The 19,056-nt window shown below is 47.0% G+C and overlaps 1 protein-coding gene across 3 annotated transcripts in view; it reads left to right on the top strand.

Moving 5' to 3' along the window:
- KIAA1671 (KIAA1671 ortholog) overlaps positions 1-19,056 on the top strand; it is a 115,178-nt gene that overhangs the window by 42,376 nt on the left and 53,746 nt on the right. The window contains exon 1 of one of the 3 annotated variants that reach the window (XM_059713333.1): positions 3,022-3,124. The exons of the other annotated variants lie outside the window; for them this stretch is intronic. Within the exon in view, the coding sequence (XP_059569316.1) occupies positions 3,074-3,124 (51 nt within the window). The 5' untranslated portion in view covers positions 3,022-3,073. Of the gene's footprint in view, positions 1-3,021; positions 3,125-19,056 lie in introns of those variants that run through there. 3 annotated transcript variants of the gene reach the window in all.

Raw genomic sequence — 19,056 nt, 5'->3', positions numbered from 1 at the left:
CCAGAGATCACAGGCAGACAAGGATCTTTGGGTAGATGTGATATCTTTTATTAGACCAACTAAAACTAGTTGGAAAAACTATTCTTCACGGGCTTTGGGGCACAAAGGCCCGTCTTCAGGCAGACGGAGAGTTTGTGGTCTCCAGAGATAACCTCCTTGGTAACAGCAGTATACGGAGACGGGAGATAACAGCCCCGTTACCCACCCAGCAGCACTCTTGTCTCTTTGCAAGTTATGTACACACACTCAAGCCCTTACCTCTCGAAGTGGAGTTTCAAGAAGTTAAATGAATAAAGGATATCAAACAAGAAGGCACTTCTTGTAGAAAACAATGATTAAATCGAGGTTTTCTGCCCAGTGATTAAATTGCAATTTAAATCCATTTGATTTAAATCAAGCCCACCCTGGAGTAGAGGAATGGAATTTGTGGGGTGCACTTTCACCCCAGAAGAAGAGGGTTAGCACCCTTATAGTGTCATGATTGACGAACCAGTGCATGTCAGTCTGCTTGTGATATAAAGAAAGCAACTAAACGCACATTTGGAGCCGTGTTCACAGTGAATCAGAAGGGGATGAGCTAGTAGCTAATCCCAATCTTCCTGGGACCAAAGAACTGGATGTAACTCTTGGATTTTTCCTTTTTCTATGCAGGTAATTCCTGCATAGGGAACAGTGAGGCTGATAGTTGCACATGTTCTTGCTTTCTTTGAGGATTTAAAATCTCCCTAATAACGAGATGCTTAAGGAGCGACGGATTGATTTGGGAACCTGCAGCTGTAAGGCTCCTTGTTATCAAAGGCCCCTAGATGCTACAAGGTTGGCAAACCCATTGCTGTCACGCTTGACAGTCAGATGCCGTGATCTACTGGTATTTAGCTGCTTCTTGGTAGGCACATCTTTCATGCACAAGCGTTGCAGTTTGGCAGAGATGAGGGATGTCATCCTAAATTCTTGAAGCCGACAGGCCTCATTTCGGATGCTTTTACAGCAAGCACAGTGTACAAGAGGGAGGCTGAATTTGCACCTAATAGATTAACCAAAGTGTGCGTGTGTGACAAACTTTCGTGGTCTGAAGCTCGCTTCATCAGATGCTGTGGTAAGATGTGCACAGCGCGTACGAGACAAGTGCGGTGGTATGCAGCCACGCAAAATGTTTCCTTTATAGCTGCTGGTGGAATAATCTGCACCCTTCTCTCCTGCTCCTTTGAAGTTGATGAAAGGTTTTGATCCTAAACCTTGTTGCAGCGTGACTTGCTTTTTCCTGATTCATAGACGCAATCAATTTTTAAATATTGCCAGTTACTGCAGCGTTCTTAGCACTAAAACGCTATTCTTTATACATAATGTGCTTATTCCCTTTCTGCCTTGAGTGCATCTTGCCACTGGTTAATCCAGGCTGAATAGCTTATGATGATGCAAAAAATAAATAATTTAGATTTAGGAAAGTTCAGCTAAGGAAATAAGTGAGAGGCTTACATTTTGAAGGGATAAACAGTTTCCTAGCTGCATTTCTGATGCAAGATTTCTTCCTTCTTTCTGTTTAATTCTTTAGAGCAGTTCTTCATAAAATCAAACGTTACATATGGCCTATTACAGCTTTGTAGAAGTCTGAAAGCCCTTGCATCATTGTAGACAAGGGTCATTAATTTTTGTTAACTTTAGGAGTCTGGGCTTGGGGCCTAATTACTCGTTAGGACAACTCGGGACCCTTAATGGACGTGTGAGCATCCTGCACCTGAGAACTCGTGCAGCGCACAGGACGGTGGTAGCCTTAGTGCACAGGACGGTTGCTGTTGTCACATATGGGTTATTGGCCTGCTAACCACATCTGATGACAGGCGCTACTGGAAACCTAACAGCTCACAGCAAAACCACCAGTTTCACAACGTGCATCAGAAACCAGAAGTGGGCTGGAGGTGGAGCTGGGTGTTATAGCTCTGCATGTAGGAATGCCTCAAATTTCTGGTGGGTTTTTTTTTGGATTGATTTAATGGCTAAACCTGCCCATCGTGAGCCGGTGAAAGGCCCTGCTTGCTGGGGCTGCCGTGTACGGGTAGAGAGGGCTGGTTGAAATAACTCCTGCTTTGGCCTGAATCAGTCCTGGGTCTTGTGAGGCTTGAGGGAGCGCAGTGTAGGGGAGAGGAGACATGGGAAAGGTGAGCTCGCTCTCCAGGTGGTCACGGGCATCTCTGCTGGGTCTGATCCCGGCCACTGGATCTCTCTCCCACGTCCCTTCCCACTGGCTGTAGCGCGGCCGGAAGGGCGCGAGAAGGGGAGCAGGCGCCTGCTCTCCCACCTTTAAACCGGAGCAGGAGACGGATATTTAGAAACCCATTGGGAGCAACTGATTCCTGGTTTTGCTCTTGTTGGACAACTCCATCACTAATTCTCCACGCCTCCTGCTTACTCTTCTACCTGGAACTGGTGAAGAAGCCCGAGATAACTGTCCGATAACATCTGTCATCCGGTCTTTTTTTTCTTTTGCCCCCCTTTTCTGGTTTGCCAGTGTTGGTTACGTTCCAGCAATATGCGAAAGATGCATCGTGAGGTCCCAGACCCTCTGTTTTTCTTATTCATGAGCTGTTTTTTATATTCAACGCCTGGTTTTTTATATCCATGTTGCACGGTGCGCAGAGAACCGGACCACTGGTGCGGCAGCAATAGAGTTCGATAGCCCGAGCCTCTTAAGCAGCACGCTTTAGCTTTTTCTTCCAGGGGGAAAATGTTATCGCTGCAGTACAGTGAAATCCAAACTAGTATTACTGATCAGAGGCTAGCACTTTATGCTGTAGGTTAACTAAATTGGGAAACTCTGAGCAGTTAGATGCTAATAGCAAGTGGTGAGTCATCCGAGTTCGGGCGCTCAGTGGCTGCTGGTGTGTCGCACGTCTGTTAAAGGGACAGTCCTCCGTGCAGTACCTTGCCTCCTGTGCAGCAGACCGTCTGAATTATTCAGGATGCCTTTAACTCGTACGATGTGCGTTTAACTTCCTTTGGAGGAAGGGAAGCCTCGCTGTCCGAGAAGCCGGTCTGCAGCCAGCATGGCGTTGCGGTAACTTTGTGCTTTGGAAGAATGGAGTACTATTATTGTCCACGCTTGCTCAAGTGCCTGCAGTATCTGTGGGTGAGTGGATTCTCGAGTCGAAACTTGTGGTGCGTAGTTGGACGTTTTAAGTGCGTTTCCAAAACCTTCCCTTCCTCTACTGAACTGCAGTACTGGGACAGGAGATGCTTTTTCAGCTGGATGCCACAGCAGCCGTGTTGTGGGCTTGACCGGTTTCTCAAATGGGAATAGATGGGACTTGGCCAAACCATCAAAAGCAGATATAAATGTTCGTGTGCCTTGAATTTCCTCCTTGTCTCTGTCTAGCATTGAAGCCCTCTGAAGGAGTGCAGTTTTTCTTACTGCATATTCATAGACATTCCTTCCTACTTACTGAAAAGCTATCCGTGACCCCTAGGAAACTGGCTTAAAAATATTCCTTCCCTCCTGCCAAGTATGGCAGCCTCCCGGCGTTTAAAATAGTTGGCGGTGCTGGCTTTTGAATTGTGCTGTTATTGCTTCCTTGGGAAGCACAGAATCGTTAAGGGCCTGTATCCACTTTCTTGCTCTCAAGAAGCACCTCGTGAATAAAACAGGATGTTTTAATGGGTAGGAGACCACGGGGAAAAGCAGCTGAGCCTACATGGTGGTTTTTGCTCATTAATGTCTTACTGATCAATTCTTAATGTGTGCTACCATTTTACAAGTTTGAACATGCTTGAATAACGGGAGTGAATTATTGAGAAGAGTCTATTACTCCGTGTCAGAGAAAAGGAAACTCCAGCTCAGTGCTGAGGCTTATTTTTACTTCTGTGTTGTCACGCCGAGTGATATGTTTAATCTGGGAGTTAGGACTCCAGCAGCGCACCTTCTTTAATTTGTTCTTCATCGATTGCAGTTCATGGCAACATCTTCGTTAATCCGATGATTTTTCCGCAGAGTCAGTACACTAATATAAATGCTGCCCTCTGTAAAACCTGGATGTTTGCTGCTAATTTTGCTGAGAAATTGGTAGCAGGGGATTGGTTCCCCCCCGGCAAGACTTGAATTCGGCAGCCCTTCCACATGTGTTCGCTGTCACGAGTAGTCGAGCAGGGGCTACCCGTTGTTAAACGATACCTGAATTGGGAAGTGAGGGTTGCAGAGTCCGTCCTTTTCCGTATGGAAAGCCAGTTATGAGCTTGTTTCCGATCGCTGTAATGTTCAGACCTTCCACGGCTCTTCAGTGCAGCTGTCTTGTTATAATCTAAGGATTTAAAAGGCAAACTTCCTTGAAATGCTGGTTTAAAAGCCTGGATGAGTCAAATAAGATACTTGAATTATGAGTTGGTGACACTTCTTCATTGCTGCCATTTATGGGAAAGGAAAAGATCTCTCCGAGTGCCTTGGTTGGCAAACGCCTACTGGTATTCACAAAATAAGAAAGTAAATTAAATGTGATTTTGGCCATCCGGTAACTGGGAGTGATCTTTTATATCGTGTAACTTCAGTCCGCAGGAGAACAAAACTCTGCTGCATTGTCGGTGTGTGTATGTGCTGCTGTGCACGCCTTGCATTATTTATTTGGCAGTATAGTAGTAATGCTGTAAGCAAATACTCAATGTCTAACTAATCTCTCTAAGCAATTTGAATACTGTGAATTTCAAGAGGATGTTTCTTTGGTTATAGGAAAGCTTTTTCTCCCTGAAAATTATTGCACGTTTTAATTGCACAGCTTCGACCTCTTTAATTTTTAAAAAACATAGATTACTCTGAGGAAGTATTGCAAGCGCTGGATGCAGACTGACTGCTTTGTCTCCAAACCAAACTGAGGGCTGCTAAGGAGATAAAGTATTAATTCTCTCTGTTTATAGTCAAGAGAAACAGGAGATGTCCGGTCTGGTTGTCAAGCTTTGTGTGGTTATTTGATCCTTTTAGGGGGTTAAGCTAACTTATTTATAAGGTGCACCTACTCTAGGAAGCTGTAATTATTTTTTTAAGTCATGTAAAATCAAAATTATTTAAAAAAGTTACTAGCTAAGGTTGTTTCTCACTGCTTACTCATGTTAGCGTCAGAGCCAGCACTGCGAATTCGTTTGCTATCCAGCGGTCAGAGTTAGAGCGGCGGGGTAGCAGTGATGATCCAGGAAATGTAAGGGTTTTTAGTGATGCACTCATTGGACCACCTGTAACGTTGGGAGAGTTGTTGGATGAGCTTTCGGGCATCAAGTGAATGCAGCAACTACGCAATTGCTGCTTCCTCCTCCTCTTGCTGCGTCGTTAGAAGTTTTACTTTTTATTTCGTGTTTCCACGGTACGTAGGAAACACACTTCTGACAGCCTTTCCTGCAGGTGACAAGCATCCTGGTCCTTCCGTGTAGTCGTGGACATGATGGATGAGCCAGCCACCGAGAGACCGGTCCCCTGCACAAGTGCGCTGCAATAATGAACGTCGTAGGGTTGGCGTTGTAGCTGAGATGGTCCAGAGAACATGAGAGAAGCAGGGCTGGTTTGCAAGGGTATTTTGTGTCTGAAAGCTTGTCTGACCTCTCTCCCAATGAAATGGGGCAGTAAAAGATACCGCCGACCCAACTTTGCTTGTCACGGTAATGAAGCACAGACTTTGTAGAAGCGTGGATGACCGAGGCAGGCCCATTGCTATGTATGAGCATGGAGGGCTCCATCTTTAACCGCTTTCAGTTGGGAAAGCAAGGGCTTTTAGCTCTCACAAATTTACCACGTCCAAAAGAGCCAAAGGTTTTGGTATATCTGCTTTCTTCTGACGTCTGTAGTCCTTGGGAGCAGCCATATTTCTATTCACATTTAAAAGTTGTTTGCTTGCGAGTTACAATCCCCTCTGATCTTTTAGAGGGGTGATTTTTCTTAATTCTTAAGTTTTCAACCATATCTTGGCGACATCGCCAAAGTCTGGGAGCCGGCGGATTGGCCTACTTGAGTGGCTTTTCGACATTTCCATTTTATGTGTGAAAAATAGCAGCTCTAAAATAAGGGCTGCAGCCCACGGAAGATAAAATCCCACCAAGCATCTTCCTAGTGCCATAAAACAGATTTTCTTTTTAATGAATTTTGTCACTGTGTTCTTGCAGGGAAGTGACAGTTTGACATGCTTGAAACAGTGAGCGGCGGATGTGTGTCTAATTTTAGGCCTCGTGGCCTAGACAGGCTTCCCTTTTGACAATACTAATTAAGAAGCTCATTGAGTGCATATGATACCATTTTTAATGAGCTGTTTCATATTTAAGTCTGGCAGTTATTTTACATGCACTAGATCCTAAAGCATCAAAGAAATTTTTGGTGCATTTTAATATGAACTCCTGTACTGTAAAAGGCTTCAGGACACCGTAGAAGTAGTCTGAAGAAACCTGGCCATTCTTCTTGGGCAGTAACCATTGTTCACAGACTAAGCAGATAGGTAAAATGGGACCATTTCTCAACCGAGCATTGTTTCGGAGTGAGCAAATACAGTTAATAGTTCTGTTTGTTCTTGCTTTCTCTGTCTACTCCTAGCCCAATGTTAAATTACATTTTTACCTTTTTAAAATCTCAGGTTTGCTGCAGGCAGGGCCTCGTCGCCAGGCTGACGTTGGTTCCTTATTCCCAGTTCCTTGTTCAAAGGATTACATTTTTTTAGACATCATTAATATAAGCTAATATGCAATATATTTCTCCGTGATTTGCGGTTACCAACATGAAATGCAATAAACAATTAAAAATCAAATAATTCAGTGGAAACCAGAAATGCAGAACAAGTTGCATTAAACTCTGTGCATGCATAGGAATCTGCTGCGCCCGGGGGAGTCCCCTGAAGCAGCTGACGCGGGGGCACGCAATGCCAGCTCCATTCGGCTGTGTCCGTGGGTCTTGAATGAATGTGGACCTAGGGTTTGGCTGAATGCCCGTGGTCAAATCTGCCTCGGGTCAGCGCAAGCTTCAGGCCTCTGATGAGCAAAACTTCCCATCAGGTCCCAGCTGCGGTAGGAGAGTAGCCCAGGTGCAGTGACCCAGCACTTGAGGTTTCAGGAGAAGTGATATCCTCTGGGATTCAGCGCCACTTGCGTGATATCTGTATTGTTTGATTGAAATACTTGATCTTCAGTCTTTACTTAATAACCTAGAGTCCGTTGTAGCAATCACAGATTACGGTAAAATACACACCACTTTAGCTTTGAACAGTTTCTAATAGATATATTTTCAAAAACGAACTCAGTCCTGGGAATAAGGAACCAAATTGAGCCTCAGGTCTTGTCTGACATCTGACTCAGTTGTCACATGAGCCGGGCTGTAATGCTGGTTTCTAAGGGATGGAAGCTCTCAATCAGATTCAGTGCTGCATATTTTATATAGGGTATAGCCTGCGCAAGATGAAAACTCGTTTTCTAGAAGGCCCAAAATAGCTCTCATAATGCAAAAATGCTGCGAAACCCAGGATCTCAATCAGTGGGATGAATATTTATTATAACCTCATCAAAAGCAGGTTAGTGAATTTAAACGCAGATAAAACCCACGGAGCGCTCTGATGACAAGAATATAGCTCTTCCAGCGCTGTCTGCTACGGTTGCTTTATCAGGTGATGCCAAAGGGAGGGTCATCTCTATTTCATGGTTAATATTCTGGGACTACAGCAGAGAAAGATGCAGTCCCCATAAAATATCACGGGTGTCGGCGTGCAGCCTGTCTGGGTTGCGGATGTCGCTGCTAATGGTGTACGTAATAAAGGCTAAATAAGCTGGGTTTTCATTAGCCTGGGCCCACGCCTCTGAAACCGGCTTAGTTCTGTGCCCCGATCCCTCGCTCTTGTCCACGCCAGCCGTCTGTCGTACACGTGCCGTTCTCTTGGCAGTCGCTGCGCCCCTCAACTGCTTGGGCCTTTCAGGAGCCGGTGCTTTATCCGGTGGGCATGCACTTTAATAAACCGGCGACACAGCCGCGCGGCAAGCGTGTGTGTGACCTAGCAGTGCCTCTGATGCGTGTGCACAGCGAGGCTCCCAAAGTGCACCGATCCAGCATGGCAGAACAGAGACTTTTACCCCAGGGTGTTTGGTGTGCGTCTGGAGAGCAGCCCCTTGCTTTGTGCACATCCTGGTGTTGGATACCACCCCGAACGCAGGGGACTGAAAGATGCTAAATTTGGCACGCTGCTTCGTTTCTGGGGGTTGTCTTGACTCGATCCTAGTTGGCCTTGGAAACTCCTGCAAAAGAAATGTCTCCCTCCCACGCACGGCTGCCACGTGCGAAAGGTGCAGCGGTGCCTTCACGGTGTACGAGAGAGAAAGGTCAGTAGACCGTGCTGAGAGGCAGCCTCCTCGTCCCTGCCTTTGCCCGACCTCCAGCTTGGAGCTCACTCGCTGTCCCCCATCTCCTGCCCTCAGCTGATCCAAAATGAGACGAGTTTCTGGCCTTCAAGGCACACCGCGTAGTCCATATCTTTAGACAGCTGTTTCCTCCGTTTTGTGTTTTTTGCAGGGTTAGGGTAAGATTAGAAATGTAGTAGAGACTGTCCTGCAGGGCCTGAACGTCTTCCTGTCTGGTGACCCTCCGGGGAGGGGAGTGTGTTGTTGCTCTTTGGTTCTTGTTACAGGTTCTGTGTTTGGTGGCAGGGTGGCGGAGAGGAACGCTAGGGTGCTCTCACGTTTAAGTCTCATAACTGGCAAACAACGCGTGCCTGCTCATCCGGGCAGCGTCAGTGGCATTAGACTGCACGTGGTCGAACAAAGTGTGGATTGCAGTTCGCAGTAAGTGGCAGAAGATCCAGGTCCCTGCGTTTCATACAGCTGGGGGCTTGCACTGGAAGTCGTGTGGCAAGAAAACAGGTTTCCAGAGCCATTATAAAAAAACAAAAACCAGACTTCCTTCCTATTTAGTGCTTTGGCAACGCCGTTTCCTGAGTCCAACGCACGAGGGCGCTGGGAGGCTGGAGGAACCAGCGTCGCTGGCAGGGCTCCACTCGTCGTCTCTTCAACTTGAAGCATTTGCAGCAGTAAAAAAATAAAAATAGAAGTGCAGGGTGCAGGCTTGCTGCTAGCATTGGAATCGTATTGGGTACAATCTCCCATAAAACATTGTAGGAAACTGCAGATGTGACAGTGTCTTTTAGCGCAACAGTTTCTCCACTCAGGAAGACCTAAATGTTTTGAGCTTGGATGCTTTGCTTAATATAATGGCCGAGGCTGCGCGGCATCAGAGCAGTCACAAAAAAGGGGCGTTTATCCTTGCTGGGTTTTTTTTCTTCTTAATATTCTGGGACTGGAAAATAAAAACTTCTCATTTTAAAACTAATTTAAAAAGTGAATTCCTGGATCTGACTCTTATGTACAAGGCACGCAGGTAACTTAGCTGTCTCCTTCTACTTATACTGTGACCTCGACTTGTTTGGAGACTTGCTTTCCCATGCTGTTGTGTGTGTGTCATTAAAGCTGGGAGGTGGCCAAGTTCCCACTATTGTTTCTGTTCTTCCAGCAGAGTTGTGCCTTGTTAATACGGCCAACGCGTGTTTACTGTACTGAAAGGAAATGGCGTTTGGGAGACCAACTTGAGCATGCCGAGAGGAGCTCTTTGTATATATAAGACCCATTCAAATCTGGTGACAGGAGTCCAGATCACAATGCAGGTTGCTCTTAATGTGCAGCTCGAGCCAGAGCCTTGCATGGAATTTGCAGAACCAGGTTAGCTTTTGGGGAAAATGGAACAAAAGCTGAATTTTTCATGTAACATGGCAGAGTTTAAGAAGTGTAAACTATACAACGGTACAGGTTAGCACAGCTGAATTGTTATTCAGCACAGCTCACCCGAGTATGTCAGAAGGTGCTTTCCTAGTTTTTTAAGCACAGACATTAACTCAGCCTCAGTAGATGTAGCGTACGGCATCTGTGTTATAGTGCCGTAACTCATCGCAGCACCACCGTGCAGTTCAGTCTGGGAGAGAAATCGTGTCCAATTGAAAGTGCAGACAGAACACAAGTTTGGGCCCGTGCTGGGTAAACTAAGGGGATGTCTATATGAGAACTAAGCTGGCACAGGAAGACTGGTTGGCCTCTCCGGCCAAGCTCCCGTCCTGCACCAGCTAGACCAGCGGACCTGTCGGGCACCAGGACGGGAGGCCTGGCCCTTAGCAGAGCAAGCTGTAGCGGTCAAGTCACACCTCCGCCAGCCCCAGGGAGTCCAGGCGAGGGGCTTGTGCTCAGCTGTGCTGGCAGGCCGGGCGTAAAAGAGAAGTAGGAGAGCGCTCCAGGCCGAGACGATACGTCAGGTGATCTTCTACTAGCGTCCACTCGACTTGTGCAATCTCAGGTTCCTGGAATTGATGTTTTGCAAGAACTCGTTACCAAATGTTTCCCCTCGGTAGGCACCGCTGACCGCAAAAGTGCCGTGTGGACGAAAGGTGATTTCACGATGGAGTCTCATTCACGTGCACACCTGTGCTCCTGTACAGGGGAAGGCAGCGAGTGATGGGATTGTAATGCCAGCCGTCTGGAAAAGCCTCTCTAGGAAATGGCTCCAGCTTCTTATGTCTGCATCGGGGAGATTGTGTACATTGAAGGGGAAGCTGTCAGGTTTTAGGCACGCTGCATTTTATGTGCAGGTGCATGGGAAGCGTAGTGCTCTGCTGCTTCCTTCCAGGGGAGGTGCGGACAAGCTGACTCAGGGTTTCACTTCCTCTGTGTTGATTGATGATCATCTGTTTATTTTGCATGGGGGGCTGTTTGCTTTTCAGTCCTTTTCCCCTTTTCCAGCTACTTACCGCCTTCGGAGGGAGGGAGCAAGCAAGCTGGGCCTACTTCTTTGGTGGTGGTCTCAGGTTTGGCAGGGAGTGAACTTTGGCTTAGGGGCTAAATAGTGTAAACAGCGTTCCCCCTCTCCTGCAGTGCGGGCATGTGTGTATACTGGGAATCTTTCCTTAAAGCCTTCCTATTGAGAAACCTCCTTCAAGCCTGTGCCAGCTGTGCTGGGCTTTCTCTGCCCATGAGAGCGAACGAGCACTACCCAGTGCTTCAGCCAGGTGGCATGCCAAGTTGCATTTCTTACGGTCACACCAAGGCAAGCTGAAATACATTATTGACGAAGCAGTCACGTGGCACCTGGCAGGCACGGACCCGCCAGAGTTTGGCGTGCTTTGGCCTGACTGTCTTTGAGTACTTCGAGTCCCAAACTTCACCGAGGATGTTCTGGTCCCGCACAATGCACAGACTCTCTTTTATCCTTCGTTGCTTGAAGCTGACCTGTGTTTGTGTCGCAGAAGGAAATCCGAGCTGTGGGGGTATTTCTTAAGGCAGAAAAACAGGCTGCCTTTCCGCACGCTGCCGTTAACAGCTTACTGCACGCGCGGGGAAGCTGCTTGGCAGCACGCGAAACAGCCCAGTGATCAGCGCCGAGGAAAATGTTGCGTGGACTTTCTCTTGAAGCTGTCGGTACTGTTGCCCCCTGGAAAATAATACACCGTCCTACCTGCAAAATTGTTCTACCAGCACAAGTGTTTGAAATAGGGGGGAGAAACACGCAGGCTACTGGTTTCCTTGGTTAAACATTATTCAGGCTGTAGCAGCTTACATCCAAAGACCTGTTTAATAATTATACCAGCATCATGTGTGTAGATATATGGACCAAATCCTGCCCGGCAGGGGCGATGTCAGTGGTTACGACAAGGACACTTGTGGCACAAGGGCACGCCTGGGAGCCGTGGAGGGGAGTGGGGCATAGCAAATTCGGCACGCCTGCTCATTTGTCACGGTCATGGGTGATGTGCGGCAACGCTTGACCTTTGCAGGGTGGCACCACAAAAGGATGCGATTACCTAGCTGGATCAAAAGATACGATGAATTTTATTAGGGAGATGGAAGATAGTTGTTGAAAGCAGAATTTGTCTTAGGCTTGGATTTCGATTCCCCTTGATTGTAGGAAACTCTCAAGGGGATTTCAGTGACAGCAGATACGCAGATCTGAATTGACAGCAGTGGTTCATGTCAGTCGGCTAGAAGAGACGTGCTGCTGTACTTCTCCAGATCCCCTGGCCATGTTTTTCTTGCTTATTAGGATGAATTGGGTAGTTTCTCTTTGTACAAGAATTTATTGTAGCAGCTTCTCCTGTTGTTCGCGGTTGCAATTTAAACTGAAGTAATGTGTCCCCATGTTCACTCCTGTATCTTCTTTTTGTTCATCTTAATCCTAGCAATTCTCTCCTCAGAAAAACATGCGCAGTCCCTATTATAATCAGGGAAGATGCCTTCACATACCTGGAAGCAGAATTTGGCCTTCAGTGCTCTTCTGTATGTGGCTGCATAATGGTGTTTTCAATTTTTTGTGCAAAAAAGTTTCCTTTTTAATACCTTTTATATGTCATTGTTTCCTATCCCATGAGATATTTATAATTTCCAGCACAGTCTCTTTTCTGAGCAGTATAAAAGGTAGACCTTGACAATGTTCAAATCCGTCTCTCTCTCCTTGCAGCTTTCAATTGCCTATTGTGCGAGAGAGCAGATTTAGCAAAGCAAGGTACTAATATTAAAAAAAGCCCCACCTACAGAAATAGAAGTGGATTCTGTGCAGCGATGTTACCAGGCAGGGAAACCATACAATGAGAGCACGGCTCCACTCAGAAATCAGGATGGCTCCAACTCGAAAACAGGAAGCTGGTAGCAAACGCAGTAAGGTTGCAATGGTAGACCTGTTTTTCTTGCATGTAAGGACACGCGATTTGGAGCACCTTTTCAGGCCAGGCTTAATTGAAAAATGTTAACAAATTTTCTTTTAAAAATGCACCTAACATGCAGCTGTTGCACGAGCATGTTAGGTGCATGCCGAGGGTAGGCCAGAAGGCTGGTTGCACGGGCTCCTCTCGCCGAGGGTCTTGTGGGTCGTGCTGTGGCTACATGCTAGCCTGGGCTGCGGGAGATGTTTCCCATTGGGTTTCAAGCTTCAGCAAAATCCTGAAATCCCATTGCCAAATGCTCAAAGGTGTTTAGACAGCAAAGTTGCATTTCAGTGGGAGGTAAGTGCCCTGTGTCTCTGAGCATCACCGGTCCTGTGCCAAGGGGGTTGTGGCACTCTTCCACCTCGCTGCAGTGAGGCAGTCGGACGCTCCGGGGAAGGAGGTTTCATTTGATTTCATCTGAAAGAAGTGGTTAATATTTCAAAACCACCCAAACTAACTTGTATTCACCGTTTCCGTACGTACTCATTCGCTTCAGATCTGTATCTTCCTTTATTTTATTTTGCTTTGTTCTTAAGCATTTTCATCCTCTTAGTCTATGTGAATCATCTGCTGCTCACGTAAGGTCATAAAACCCTTCCATATTATTGTGCTCATGATTATGGTGCTTAAAGTTTTTGTGAGGGGCATGGATATATATCTAAGACCCACTTAGTGTCTGCTTCCCAAGAACTTGAAAAAGGGGTGCCCCAAAAAGCTGGTGGAGCAGTAGAGGTATACTGGAAAACACGGGCATGACAACACGAACCTTGCTGCGTGTGAAATGCCTGTATGCACCGCACAACTTTTGTTTAAAAAAAACCCTGGTAAAAGCACTTGGCTGTAAAGTGAAGGTATAAAATAAATGTCAGTGACCCTTGCTTTTGATTTTGTTTCTTTTCCTACCAGTTCAGGCCTACTTTTCTTTTGCACTTTTGTTTTTATATTACGAGTCCATGGCAAGTGATTCCTCCCCTCTATTCAGCACTGGGGAGGCCACATCTGGAGCCCGGTGTCCAGCTGTGTGCCCTCACTACAGAAAGGGTGTGGACACATTGGAGAGAGACCAGAGGAGAGCAACAAAAATGGTTCAGGAGCTGAGGCACATGACTGGTGAGGAGAGGAGGAGGGAAATGGGCTGATTGAGTCTGCAGAAGAGAAGACGGAGGGGGATTGAATAGCAGCCGTCACCTCCCTGCAGGGGGTTGCAAAGAGGATGGAGCTGGGCTGGTCTCGGTGGGGGCAGATGACAGAAGGAGCAATGGGCTCAAGCTGCAGCAAGGGAAGTTGAGTTTGGATATTAGGAAAAACTCTCCCACTAGGAGGGTGGTGAAGTGCTGGAACAGGCTCCCCAGGGAGGTGGTGAACTCTCCATCCTTGGAGGTTTTGAAGACCTGGGCAGACAAAGCCTTGGCTGGGATGATGTAGCTGGGGCTGGTCCTGCTTGGAGCAGGGGTTGGACTAGATGTGACCTCCTGAGCTCCCTTCCACCCTCCTTTTCTATGAGTCTAAGTGTTTTCCCCCACTCCTCCTTATTAGGGCATCAATTTGTGAATGCATGTGTCTTTGGTTGCTAGAGAGCTGGTCTGTCTGAACTGTAATGCGTTTCTATTATAACTGCAGGCAGGAATTTTACTATTTCTATATAGATCTTCATGCTGTTGTGTAGACTGAAACACCAGGCTTTGATTAGTGATTTTTTGGTAGCGTTTAGTTTATTCCTCTTGATGTCAATACATGCTAAAAAGTCATTGTTTGCTGCTCTCCGGTGTCCAGGACATTTGTGCTACAGACTTTTCCTGTTCCCTGCCAACGGAGGCAGAAAGGAAGTGCTGGACATTCCCGTATATAACCACTCGAAGCATTGCAGTGTATTTTTAGCGTGTCTGTAAGCTTACACATTCATTTAGTTCTTAGACTCAAACAATTCAGAGTGCATAAGAGCACGTCGAATACAATGCCGGGGTTATTTTCTTGAACATATGAAATAAAGGACTTGAATTTCAGAAAACCAAACATCCTGTTTTGCCCTTTGTACTTTTAGGGTCTCTCTGGTACGTTCCCAAAAGCATGGATTAAAACTTTTTTGACTCCAAGTTTAAATAGCTTTAAATTGCAGCAAGTGAAATTTAGGTTGGATGTTAGCACAAACTTTCTTCCTGTGAGGGTAGTTCATCACTGCCACAGGTTACGTGGAGAAATTGGGAACGGCCATCACTGGATATTTTTAAAAGCAGGTTAGACACAGGCTTATGCGGGGATGACCTTGCTATGAGTGTGGGCTTGGACTGGACCTCCCGAGGGCCACGTGATCCCCATATTTCTCTGATCCCCATATTTCTCATGCTTGGTACGTTCTAGTGGGAGAAAATTGTAAAGGAGCATCTAATCAATATTGCTGCCGTCGCGATGGTATCTGAAGGGGTCTGCACGCTGGACGTGCATTGTAGCTGACAGCGGACCCTTCTGTTGGAGTCGGCGGTATCAGTCCAGACGTTGCTGTAAACGCTGCACGTTTGGAGCCTGCTATTTTGTCTGTCTGAATTGCAAAATATTGAAAGGACCCCGACGAAATTAGGATCCCTTTGCTTGTGGTCCCTAGCCTAAGAACTTGGCGATGATTTCAAGCGAGTTTGAACAAACAGGTATAACACGCTAGCAAGAGATCCCAGGGAGCAAGAACGAAGGAGCTCATCAGACGGCGTTGCTGTGTAGTTGAGCTGTCGCTCAGCTCCGTAGTGCTAGATGGTGTCTGGTGTTTCTGTTCACTCTCACTAGTGAGTGTGCGACTGGGCAAAGCTGGATGGGGAGGGCGCGGCGTGCAAATAAGCTGCAGTTGAAACGCTTCAAATTTTAAAATAGGGTTTTGCAAAATCCAAGAAGCCTGAAGGAAGATGTCCTAAGGAACGTTGTGTTTCCCAAGTGCGCTTTGCTAGGCAAGTTTTGCACCAGCATAAAGCACACATAAGTAAATTTGTCAGCCTCTTATAAACAGAACTTAAAGGCTGTTCATCTCAGCAGCTAAACCAAAGCAAAAGACTCCAGGAAGAAGGACACTTTTACAGCGATGACGAAGCTTGTTAACATTTTTGGCAAGAGTAGGCAAGTGAAAGAATACTCAGCCTGGAAAGCTTTTGTTGCAAATGTGTTCCTGTCATTGAAACAGGGAATATAATTGTGTATTAATATTTTGTGACTCAAGTAAACCAAGCTGTTCTGCTGAAAAGCTGAAAAGCTCTTAGTATTGACCTTGTCAGAGTAATCCTGGCTTTCTGATGCATTCAGAACTTCTTATTTAACAAGAACCACAAATTCCAGGTCTTGGATTTAAAATCCGTTTTATAGCCGCCGAAGTATTTAATTAAAACGTCTCAGCCTGCGGTCGTTCCTAGCCTTCTTTCTAATTTAGCTTTTCTAACTTTTGGAAGTGGGGATGGGTGGGCCGAGCTGTTGTTTCACGAGCGGAGGCAGACGATGGACCGAGCAGACCTCCGAGCTCAGACCGTGCGCGAGGAAGGATGCTGGCGCTGCTGGCACGGGGTGGGAGGAGGAGATGCAGTTTGCCGTGGCCCCGGCTCTTGCCCACTTCGTGTTGCATCTTGAACGCTCGGTCAATGGAGTCGTGCTCTGGAAAGACCGTCCGGAGGAGAACAGATGACTCCAGAGACGGATCATCTTTAGCAAACGCTGCAGAACCTTCCTTTTGGATAAAGCCTTACCCTGAGTGACGTTTACTGTCGCCAACCCGCTTTCTTTATCTTCTCTGCCAAAGCTACCAAAACACCCATCTCAACGTAAGGCATGAACGACTGTGACCCGAGATTCCCGGGGGGTTTCTGGTTGGGTTTTTTTACACGAGTAACCTTTCTTTTCCAAACAAAGTTATATGTGAAGGAGAAGCAACACCGAGGGTTTCGTTGTACAGCGTCCAGTCACTTTCCCCCAGGCCACGTGTGACAAGAAGGAAGCGAGGACCTTTGTCTAGAGTCCCTGTTGCACGTGCGGCTTTTCGCAGCTACGCAAACCTAGACGTGCAGTTGAACACCAAGAGGAGTGTTGGCTCCTTTTTTCCCCTTCAGCTGTTATCAAACATATCACTTTTTGTTTGGTTTCTTTTGTGCCAGCCCTTCAGTCAGAGACCATATAATTAATTGTGCTTTCAAGCCAGGAAATGCTTTCAATCAGGTATTTCTGCTTACTATCATTGGAGACAGCGTGGGTGGTTTTGTTTCTGTGTTCTTGTTTAAACGGGAAAAGCTAGGGTGAAGTGCCGACTTCCCAGCAATGGATACCAAAATCCCCTATTATTGTCACTGTGTCCAAGTACAGCCAATTAACGTGGTCTTGGTGGGCTGTCGTTGATACAGGCACTTCTTTCTCAGCTCTGGACTTGGACAAGCCCAGTTCACATAGGTTAGCCTGCTGTAGTGCGACAGCTTGGCAGGGGAGAAGGTGATGCTGTCTGGGCCTGTTAGTCCGACGTGTGGGTGCAGTGAAAATGCTGCACTTCTGCTGTTTAAATAAGGTGATGAATATCATTCTGGCTGCCCATTGTTGGATTATTCATATTATTATGGGAGAAGGAAGGGGAGATAAGTGGTAGCTCTTTAAGTACAGAAATAGTTCTGGTGCTTGTGCAGTGACGATTAGTTAGCTATACCGTTCAAGCAGCATTTAACCATTAATCCTGCTGTGACTGATAGTGGTGCTATTTCTGTGCTAGGAAGTATTGCTGTTTTCTTCTCTTTTATTGTTCAGGTCACACAGGTGAATGAAAGACAGGCAGGGGTGGTACATGCCCGCCCATGCCCTGTTGCTGGTGTTTAATGGGGTCCAGGGTGCGCTCTGTAACGAAGGACCGGGCTAGCCCCTTCCACCCACAGTCCCAGTTCAGTTCCTTCTCTCCCCAGTAAGAAGTTTGGACCAGTCTGCCAAATCACGGCTCCTGGTGCGGGCCCAAAGGGCCACCAGCTAAAATCCCAGCTCCTGTTTAACCTGCTCTGGCTGCAGGTTGCGCCTGGTGTGCACTTTTAACTCGTCTTCTACTATTTGGGCTGTAAGTCCAAGTCCTCTTTACCTGGACTGAGCTTCCACAACCCAGTCAGAGAGCTGAAGGCAGACCTCGGCTGGCCTTATCCTGCAAAACAGGCTGTACGTCCCACGCCCAGCATCCTGCAAACCGGCCCTGTTTCCAGCTACAGCCGGGGAGGGCCAGGCAGCCCAAAAGGCAAGCAGTTTGTGTGTGCACGTGTGGGGATGGGGGCATCGGTGGCAATTATCAGGTGGGGCTTGGCCAGCCAAGGAGATGCCCAGTGGTGGGGACGGCTCCCTCCTTTACCTGGCTCTTGGGAGCAGCACTTCTCCTTTTCCTGGTCCGAGCAGCATCGTTCCCCTGACGCGGCGAGGCCCCGCTCGGCGGGGAGAAGAGCATCCTTTATGCCTGCCCTCGCACACAGCTGCGCCGTAACATCCCGCTTGCATTGAGGGGTCCAGCAGCTCTCTCTTCTGGCACAGCACTCCCCTGCTTCGGGAGAGCCGTCTTGATCTGAGGCCGTTCCCCATTTGCGTGCGCCCTGGTTAGATCTGCAGGACCTGCCAGCCCTTCCCCATGCTGCAAGAAGGGCGCTCTCTTTCATGCCATGTCTGCTATGTGGATACTTATCACCTGAAAATTGGATCAGCTTCAAACCAGTCTTTTGCCCACGAGCTGAGGATAACGAAAGACGAGCCCTTCTAATACGCCACGTGAGCCTTCAGATCCAAGACCATTATGTTGTAGCGGCTTTCCCTGCTATGGCAGTGCATTTCTTTTCCTCCAAATGTTAAGGGAAAAATGTACTGTGCTCAGCAGTTTGGGGGAGGATTTTAAGTATTTGAATATCAAGTCACTGCCGTTTAAAGGAAATGGTTTACATTGTAGTAGTTCCCTTTGAAAAGCTTTACGATGGTCCTCCTAATACAGCTGTTCTCTGCAATGCTGATTCTTTCGGGGCATTATTGCTCCTCCTAAGACAACTATTTTTATAAAGTGCCCTTTAATGGGAATGAGTTGGCTTTGCATGAAATACTTTCTCAGCTTTCTTTTTTAGCCATCTCGTCATTTGAACGTGTAGACATGCACAATCTCTAAATGTTGATTTATCAGCTGTTGCTAACGCACCCTCTTCCTCCTGCGCTGGTCTCTCCAGTCAGGACTGGAGGGTATTAAAAAAGAAGAGCGCTGGGAGAGGGCAAGCAGAGCTGATAGTGGAGACTGCTGCCTCTCTCTTGCAGTTGAGTGAAAAGAAATACTCTAATATGCATAAAACGAACGTAGCTACATTTAAAATGC

Source organism: Alligator mississippiensis, chromosome 10, assembly GCF_030867095.1.
Source record: "Alligator mississippiensis isolate rAllMis1 chromosome 10, rAllMis1, whole genome shotgun sequence".
Classification (NCBI taxonomy): Eukaryota; Metazoa; Chordata; order Crocodylia; family Alligatoridae; genus Alligator; species Alligator mississippiensis.
Note: the sequence above shows the minus strand (reverse complement) of the source record. Positions and strands in the feature narration are given on the sequence as shown.